We start from the raw sequence: 10,094 nt of genomic DNA on the forward strand, positions 1-10,094 counted from the left end.
TTTTGTAGGCATTAAACTGCCAGAATTTTAAAAGAGGATATCTCTGTTTGCAGTGAACTTTCAGCTTTGTAACTTTGCAGACATTGTTTATGCTTAAACAGAAACATTAGACACTAACTAATGTTAAAAAAGTGAAATCGCAATGAACCACCCCTTTAACAAGAACACATTCTTTGAGCTGAAAACCCTCACACATGCCACACATTCTTCTCATAGTCAATTCAAACCATTTCAATAATCTTCAAAATGAAGAACTATGAAGAGCATCTCAGGGCCATATTTAATATCCAAATTGTTGTTTTTTTCTCAGTGGCACACATTGGTCAGTGCTTGAGTCACTAGATTAAACAAAAAATGTATTAAATAAATAAAGTAATTAACCCTTTGTCCCGCAAAACTTGCACTGTGGTTTATTCATCCCAGAACAATTTTGATGAAAACAAAACAGCAAAAAGCTTGTGACTTTGAAGCAGTGAGTAGAAGCAGACTCTATTTGTTCATTTGATTCCAGAAAGCTCCTCACTCATGAGATGCTCATAGCTGCCCTTATGTCCATCGCGTTGCCTCTGAGGTCAGTGCATAATTCCCAAAAGCACATTCAGGGTTTGGAATGAATCCAAACTGCCTGTGAGGCCCTGAGCAAGACAACAGCCATGTACGACTTTACCAGCGTCTGCTGTGGGTCAGCATCTGGGGTTCGGTTGGTATGGAGACACAACTGACTATCAAGAATCTGCATTAACTGAGCGGAAAAAGAGCAGAGCATGACCCAGCCACAGGGATGGTTTAGGATTAGAAAGTGTTGCCATATACGTAAGCATGGACGCAAATGCAAATAACAAACACACACAAACTCACAAATCAGTCTATAAACACAAAATCACAGGCACACACAGAAGAGTTTTTCAAGTCTACAGTATTGCTTTAAACTGGAAAAATGAAAAAAAAAAAAAAGAAAAGTTCCCCTTGGGGAAATTTAGGGTGCTCGGCTTGCTGATCCAAAGATAAGTAAATTTAAAAATAAATATGCCCAAACAACAAGGAAATGTTGTTTGATGTTTTTAACATTAAAGTAATTAGCAGTCTCCCTAAATAGTTCCAATTATTTTTAATTATTTATTCAAAAACAAAAAAATAAAAAATGTTCTATTCATTCATGTCGTAAGATACCAAGTGCTCAGCAAATGAGGATAGGTGAGAGAGAAACTGAGAGACTGAGTGAAAAGAGACAAAGAAGGGATGGGGTGAGGGGTGTACATTTGTCTTCAGACGAGGAGGGAGGTGCCAGATTCTGGGAGATTTGGATACTCTATTGATGCCCCCAAAAAGCATCCACCATCCAGCCCCCCTTTCCCCCATTTTTTTCTTTATCCCTCGATTCCATCATTTATTTCTCCCCCCTGCTTTCTTATCCTTCCACAAGCCTCTCTCACTCGCAGTCCTGAAGCAACACTCAGCTCGGTAAGTAAAAAAGCACTGAGAGAAACACTAAATACAAAACTTTACAGCTGTTTTTTAGAATGCAGGTGGTTAGGGGCATAAAAAGGAGGGCAAACGCATTATATATGTGCAATTTTTATTTATGAAGATGATGATCAGGCTGTTGTTAAATTAAACTGATGTACTGTATACATACTCATGCAGATCTATTCAAATTTAAAAAGAACAAAATAATTAAATAACAAATTATAAAAATTAATTAATAATTTTAATTTTGTAATTTTTTTTTTTTTAATAATCAAGTATGCAGTCTACATCATGTCAGTGTTATTTTAGTAGCACTGAGATACTATTATAACTTTTATTAATATTTTTTTATTTTCATTTTGTGTTTTTGTAATTTTTTTTGATTGTTTATGTTTTTTTTATAACTGGATAGTTTTTACTAAATTTTATTAAATTTTTATTTCAGTTATTTTAGAACAGTTAAACTAAATGAAAATGAGAAATGTTATCTGGACAACTATCTGAAATTTAAAAAAAAAAAGTTTAGATTTTTCATATTTTAGTTGTTTTATTATAGTTAAGATTTACGTTATTTCAATTCAAGTAACATGTTTTTATGGTTTTAGTTTTAATTATAATAACCCTGCATCATAGTATTATTTTCCCTCTCTGCTCGGCAGGTGTTGTGGTTTTGTCTCCATTCTGAGGGTGCTGCAGGGATTTCTTCCATTCTTGAGCCTGCATTCACACGGCCATGCGAGGGCGGAGTCTACCCTTCATCTTTTCCCTCCTCTTCCTCGTCCTGTCATTCTCTGAGGCAAAAAAGAAGTCCAAGCAGCCATCAGATACAGTGACTGGATCAGACAGTACGGTGGTAAATCCCTCGCTGGGATCAGGTCAACTGAGCACTAAGGATGGGCACCGCTGCACCTGGGAGACGCTAGAGAGAGGAGCTAACATCCTGCTCCAGGTGAGCTGCACCGCCCCAAGTGAGGAGGGGCTCGGACCTCACTACACGTGCCAGTTTGCTGGAAAACCTCAGGAATGCTCTATCTACAGCACCCAGTCCTCCCAGTACTGGAAACAGGTGGTGAGCAAACTGAAGAAGCGAAAGAATGCTTGCGAGGGGGAGAAAGTCCTGAAAACACGACTGTGTAAGAAAGCGCCCAGCGCATCTCACATGAAACTCACGGAGAGAAGCGGAGAAGAGACGACCACGCACATGAGCAAGGGAATGCCAGAAGAGAGCAAACGGAAAACGGAGGCACCCACAAGGAAAGTAAAAGAAGTGCAGAAAGAGAAGGAAGAGGAGGTGAAGAAAGAAGAGGATGAGGGGTTCGGAGAAGCAGTGAATGATGGATTCTCAGACATGGAGCCCGCTGTGAGCTACTGCGGAGAGGGATGGCATTCTGTCTGCAACTTCTTTGTCAAGTTTTTTGATGGTTAAAAAAGGGAAATATCTGCCATCAATGCTTTTTCGGACCCAGTGGAGGATAAGAATGTTGTTGCATGTGAAAATGACACATGGAATGACGACTTTGTCGGGTGTCAAAAATATGACTTAGCGGAAGTTCACCATCTAGTCTGCACCCTGAAAACATCATGGATAAAAAATTCTATTGTGAAGTGGAAGACAAATAGACAAAGAGAAAGTAGTTTTTGTATAATATTTAACAATCACACTAATCACATTAAATACAATCTTAAACAATGAATTACTTGTGTATATTTTAACTAAACCTAATTAAACTTTTTGTAGATATGAATAATTGTATTACATGACCTTTGACATTTTACTCATTATGAAAACTGTTGTATGATTATTGCAAATAATATTCAGCTCAATAAAAGACCAATTTAATGAATTAAAAATGCATATATTTTTAAAAGGAAAATTTTATAGATATATGACAGAAAATAATTTCATCATTCATCATTCATCATTCATCACTTATATATTGCAGTGCTTAACACAGCTGAATGACAAGATTTAAAGTCCTTCAGACCTCACACAAGATGAATAAAAGAACCTTGCACTTTCATGAACTATTTATATTGCGTATTCACGTTTATATATATATATATGTGTGTATTTAGGTGTTTGTCAGTGAGTATGTTGTATTCAGACAGGCTCCGTTGTGCACTCAGCATCAGTAGTCAGCTTGGCATATCAGTGGTCTAAAACGACGGTCACAGAAAAAATCAAATCGATGTTCAAATTGATGAAATGTGCCATTTAAGTAGGGTGACCATACGTGCCATTTTCCCTGGACGCGTACTGGCCAGGATTTCTATGTTGCCTAAAATATCTAGATTTTGGCTTTGTTTGTGTGTGCAGACGATCGGTGTATGACATCAAAATACCATACAGATGGTTCCTTATGCTTTCAAAATGCTCTCGAGGTATTTTGATGTCATACACCGATCGGTCTGCACACGCAAACAAAGCCAAAACCTAGATATTTTAGGCAATATAGAAATCCTGGCCAGGACGCGTCCTGGGAAAATGGCACATCCTAATTTAAGTGGCTTTCACCTTCCCCCTGATGAGCCAACTGGAGAAGAAGAGGAAAATACTGTGGGGAGAAAATGCCTCTTTTGTTCAGGCTTTTCTGTAGTTTCACAACTGCCTACAGCGACACATTTAGTAAGCAAGCTGTGAAGCCAAATAGTTGGACAAAGAGGCGAGATTCAGAGTCATCTGTTGAAGGCTTAACTCGCTGCATAAATATTCTGAGTCAGCCAAGCAAGCAGAAATAGATTACAATATTATGCTCATAGTCACAAATGGATTTTGTCAGTAGACTCAGTGGCAGGGTTAATACAGCAGATTCGTCTTTTCACCTCAATGTTGGAAAAACTATATCACATAGATGTCTAAAGCCCTCTGGAGTGCAGATCTTTTGTAAGGTATGGACTCCTACTTTGCTTTTTTAAATTAATCTCACCTGCAAAAGTGACTTTCATGTGTGCCAAACTGGTATCTGGCATAAACAAGGTAATACAATTTTCCATCTTTGCTCCAAGGACCAATCACTTTTTGAGACAATCGCCAAATGTGACTTTTCATGCTGTCCTGACAACTCTAACTGGATGATGCTTAATATAAAGTCACAATGCATTGATTACAAGTCTTGAAACATGGATATTTGAATTATAATTTGTTTGTTTTGGTCAAGAATCAATTTAAAATTCTAAAAATCAGATGAACTGTGATTCAGCGAAGTAGCTATTGTTCAATAGTATAAAACACACACACACATACACACACACACACAATTAAATTATTGGAGACATCCAAAGTGTGACATTGTTTTAACAATGCACCTAAAAAACGAATTAAGTCATTAATCAAAATTGAAAAGAATCTGATCAAATCTTATTGTTAATTGTATCGAATGGTTCTGAATTTGGAAAAATCATTTCTTAATCGACTCAAAACCTATGAATCATGAATTGTGCTCTGAACTAGCTCCAAAGAAGTGAATTTACTGTCAAGGCCAACACGATAGGCATGTTTACAAAATGACTTTTCATTTATTGTCTTTTCTCACTACACAAATTGCTGTCTCACCAAGAGAAAAAATAACTAATATCTCTTGTAAAAAGTGCTAAATATTTGGCAGGGTGCAGCAGATGATGTAGTTGTGTATGTGTGTGTTTGTGTCTTTGCCTCTGCAGGGGGTTTGGACAAATTTGTTGGAGATGGATGCTTATTGGTAAACAATTATGGGTTGATCTCATGTGTGAATGGTAAATAACTTTAAATTCCACAATATTAATCAGCTTTGAGTCTTCAGTTGTAAACAAACATTATGTATGTGAGAGGGATGCCTGAGTCAAAAGCTTTAAAGTCTTTTATAATCAGTGGTTTAGTGCAGGGTATATGCAGGTATACGGCGTATACCCACTTCTAAATCCCCTCTGATGCACATCATTCAGTAGTGTCCTGCATTAGCCAAATCATGACAGTCCACCACATGGGTAGCTAATCCAATCGCATGTGAATAAGCCAGAGGGTGCGCCGCTCTCAGTCCAAAATGGACTCATAGAAGTAATAACTTTTTTTTAGATGGAATAACTTATGACGTGCAGGAAATCCCTAATATGGATAAAGCATAGACTGGGATAAAGGCATCCAGCTATAGCTGTAGCCAAAACAATCTTTGCTAAAGCCAAACTGAATAAGTCATCTGTTTTTCCAAGTAAAAAAAAAAGCATCTGAATAATGCAGTGCAAACTGACTTGCCATTTATTACAATTGGCTATAGAAACTATAAAATATATATTCTGCCTTATTCTGTTATAAAAATGGAAAAAGTGTTTGTAGTATATAAACAAATCATAATACCGTCATTAGGAAAATATATGAAAAATATTATAGAATACAAATGATTGGTTATTGTCCAGTAGTGTATTTGATTTCTCAGCCAATTAAAAGTAAGAGAAATAAAAAAATATATAATAATAATACTAAAAAAAAAGTATAAATATATTTGACATTTCCGTCCCCCTCACTTCTGAAATTATGGCTACGCCCCTGTATCAGGGCTCGAAATTACCATTTGCCATTCACTGTATGTCATGGGAGAAACAGTCAGTCACACATAGGAGTAGACGCTGTACAATCCTGGATAATTTAAAAATCATGATTTTTTTGTTTCAAATAGAGATCATGATTCTCCCACGATTCTGAACAGACAACTAAACAAAATAGCATGTAATTTACTAGAGGTTCTGACAAAATGTTATTTGCTTTAGTCTACTTAAATTTATATATATTTATTATTGCAAAATCTGCACCTCTTCTGTGGTTAATATTAATTTCATAATGATCTTTACCCTGTGAAGTCAAGCAGCAGAATTTAAGTGCAAATACTAGCCCATTTTGTGGTGAACTAAATATGCGTTCATCCTTTGCTGGGCAGCTTTAAAAAAATAAAATAAAAAAATAAAAATTAGATAGATAGATAGATAGATAGATAGATAGATAGATAGATAGATAGATAGATTAAGAGTATACCCACTTCTCCAGGCACCACTACACGACCACTGCCTATAATCCTCTTTTTAGATTCATAGAGCTTTGAGTTTGGATTAAACCATGTATTAGCCGTGTTTGTTTTGTTAATTTTCTGCATGCAGAGAATACACAACACTTTGGATTAGTTAAAAGTGGCCATCAAACTCTCTCCAGGGAAAAGAGAGGAGCGGAACTACTAGCCTTGTTCACACTGCTAGCGATGGAAGACTGGCAACTGGCGATGTAAAGGCAGCTTAATTTAACTATATTTGTCAATAGCGTGACAGTTTTCATATAGTAGTAAAAATTTTACAGGAACAAGCTAAGTTTTCCGACCAATATAGCTGTGCAGAGCGGATACTCTCCAAAATGGCACTACGGTGACACGGAGGAGATGAATTGTTGAATAAAGTCGTTATTTTTTTTCCTTTTGCGCACAAAAAGTATTCTCGTAGCTTTGTAAGATTACGGTTGAACCTCTGATGTCACATGGATTATTTTACCGATCTCCTTGCTATGTTTCTGGATGTTGATTGTGTAAGGACCCTTGCTGTCTATGGGAGGGTCAGAGAGCTCTCAGATTCCAGACGCCGTGTTTGGAGACAGAATCTCAATGAGCTGCACATCTTCAGCCCAGTCTATAAAACGAATACACACTCAAACACTCACACTCGCTTTCTTACACAGACACATCACTTACTAAACAGACTGGCTCTTAGTCTATGCACATAAATCAAGTGTGTAAAACAGGCATTCAGCCAGATGACCCATTTAAGGCCCCCTTTCCCATCCCGATCTACAGGGAAACAACACCAGCCTCCCCAAAACCCAACTGGGACCCCTGAGAATCACACAAAGGGGCTCAAGACGCTTCCCACATTGGAACAGTTTTGTACAAAGTGGAGAAGTGACCCATTCAGATACCCTTGCAATGTTCTATTCTCCATCCTGGCCTTATACCACATTCACCCTCTTGAGTCTTACACTGATCCAATGGAAAACTGACACAGGACACATAGAATTAGTTCTGACATAGTAGAGGTTGGAAGCTGTGCCATGTGGAAACACAGGGCTCATGGGTAATTTGGCCAATAAGAAAATAATAAGACACCAGTGACTGTTTGTGAAGTGTTAATTTGTTCACGGTATCAGAATTTCTGCTGCCTCATGGAGTTCAGCTTTAAAAAAGCAGAGAAAAAAACTTTACAAAGATTAAAACACACAAAAAAAGTTTTTTGCACACTCGGCATCTTGTGTCAGTGGCATCTTGGCACACGTCACCAAATTGCTTCATTAGTGGAAGCAGCAATATATTGAAAACCTGTACACACTAACAACTGCAACTCGGACATTTGTACAGAAGGACTGGTCATTGAGTGTGATTAAATGCCTGTGAACTCTGATCAGAACAACAGCGCCCCCTGCTGGATGAGATATATTAATGCAGATCTCCAAGCCTGAGACCTGCAGTGCCGTTACTGGGAAAGTCGACCTATTGGCTAGCTATAAAGAATGAGAATGTGCCGTAACGCCGCGTTGAGTTCTTGTTTATCCGCCATATTTGCAGGATAGCGCTGCCTTTCCGCTATTGAGTTTGGGGCAGTATTTGATTGTTTGTCGTGATTGTGAAAAATGTCACCGGTGTATGTCATTCATACTGCATCGATAATTGCAATAGTAACTCAGATCATCGTTCTGAGAGAAAACTGGACAATGCAATATGTTTTTTTGCCTTTTCTATGTGTAAAAACACCAAGGGAAGGAGGTCGCGGAGAATACGCCGAATAGTAAATCTGTTAATGTCACTGATTAAACCCACTGACTCTCACTCAATTGCAAAAACAAAACAAAAGATAAGCACTTCTCCTTATAGAGAATGAGAAGTAACCATGGGAACGGATAGCGTATCCTGCTAATATGGCGGCGCCTTCCCGAAATGCAATGCGGAGTGAAAAGATCGTGACGTAACTCCTCATTCTCTATTGCAAGTTAACTAAATTTTAAAGAGAAAAAAATTCTCATCACTTAATTTATTGGGGAAAAAACATATTTATCTAGAATTTAATTATTATTTTTAAGTAATTAAATAAATAAATTAAATACATACATTATTAAAGGTGACATATCATGAAAATCTGACTTTTCCAGGTTTTAAGTGCTATAATCAGGTCCCCGGTGCATCTACCAACCAAGGAAACGTGAAAAAGATTAAGCCAGTAACTTTGTTTTGGTAAGCCTTTTTCTGCAAGCGTCTGAGAAAACAAGCGCGTTTCATTTCGCTCCCTTGGTGATGTGGCAAAGGGATCTCATTATAATATTACCGCCCCTTGATTTGTAAATTTTAGTGGTGGAAATTTTGATTCGTTCACTGATTCGTTCAGTGACCATTTCTTCATATTACATAAATACGCCAGCAGGTGGCGAAAAAGAGTGTTTTATGTGTTATGTCTTAAGTCAAGGGACGTATTTACTTATTACAAAAAACTGATTTGGCTTTATTAAAATGTGTGCATAATCTACTCATTAAATAAATAAAGTCTAAATAAGTTGTTCAGATGACCAAAGCACAATGTTTTCTTGCATAATTAACATTTTAATTGTTTGGTCAGACATTTACACATTCATAAATCGGGGATTAAACGTTGAGTTATGTTCTGTATGCTAAATATGAATATATAAACAAGTTTATTTGCACATTACCTATAGCTGCACTTTGCATCCGCTTTCTGCTGATTGCTCATCTAGATTGACATGCTTAATGGCCGACTGACCCGGTACACTCTCATTTCGTTCACGAACAGACATGTACCAGTTCGGTCATTTCATTTACAAACGAGATGTACCAGTTCGGTCATTTCGTTCACGAACGAGAAGATCTCTCTCGTTCAGACTCAAACGAAACTCTGTCAGTGAAGGGCGTATTCGTTCACTACATTCAACAAATCACATGCTCCGTCACATACTCGAAGGCAGTGAAAGTAACTAAGAAACGTAATTAGTTACTTTTTTTATGGCGTAACGCAATATTGTAATGCATTACTTTTAAAACCAGCACGACACTCACGTTTGAGGTCTTGGAGCAGGGGTGCCCAAACACGGTCCCGGAGGGCCGGTGTCCTGCAGAGTTTAGCTCCAACCCCAATTAGACACACCTGAACCAGCTAATCAAGCTCTTATTAGGCATACTAAAATCTTCCCACCAGGTGTGTTGAGGCAAGTTGGAGCTAAACTCTGCAGGACACCGGCCCTCCAGGACCGAGTTTGGGCAGCCCTGTCTTGGAGTCTTCACTAATGAGCTGCTGAGTTGAATCAGGTGTGTTTGAAAAGGGAGACATCTAAAAGGTGCAGTGTTGGGGGTTCTCCAGGACCAGGATTGGGAACCACAGGATTATGTGAACGAGAACGATTCGTTCACCAAAAAGATTTGTTCAAAACCTAACAACACTAGTAAATTTACACCCATGGCTCCTCATTTTGATTTCGCGAGCGACAACGGTGTACCAGCTCTAATGCCATGGTGAACGTTTGAGCAAAACACGCTAACTGTTCTGCCTTTGTCTGCACAGATGAGCACAGAACACTATTTACAGTCCCAGCCTCAGAGGAGACAACAGAGCAGTGGATT

At 38.0% G+C, this 10,094-nt stretch overlaps 1 protein-coding gene across 1 annotated transcript; it reads left to right on the plus strand.

Moving 5' to 3' along the window:
- The first annotated feature begins 1,391 nt into the window (after positions 1 to 1,391).
- LOC107554038 (fibroblast growth factor-binding protein 1-like) lies at positions 1,392 to 3,335 on the plus strand. Its single transcript, XM_016236406.1, has 2 exons — positions 1,392 to 1,461; positions 2,127 to 3,335. Exon 2 carries the CDS (start codon positions 2,201 to 2,203, stop codon positions 2,891 to 2,893), a length of 693 nt encoding a protein of 230 aa, XP_016091892.1. The 5' UTR covers positions 1,392 to 1,461; positions 2,127 to 2,200; the 3' UTR covers positions 2,894 to 3,335.
- Positions 3,336 to 10,094: the final 6,759 nt, after the last annotated feature.

The sequence above is a fragment of the Sinocyclocheilus grahami genome, unplaced genomic scaffold (genome assembly GCF_001515645.1).
Source record: "Sinocyclocheilus grahami isolate Dianchi unplaced genomic scaffold, SAMN03320097.WGS_v1.1 scaffold18.1, whole genome shotgun sequence".
Taxonomy (NCBI): Eukaryota; Metazoa; Chordata; class Actinopteri; order Cypriniformes; family Cyprinidae; genus Sinocyclocheilus; species Sinocyclocheilus grahami.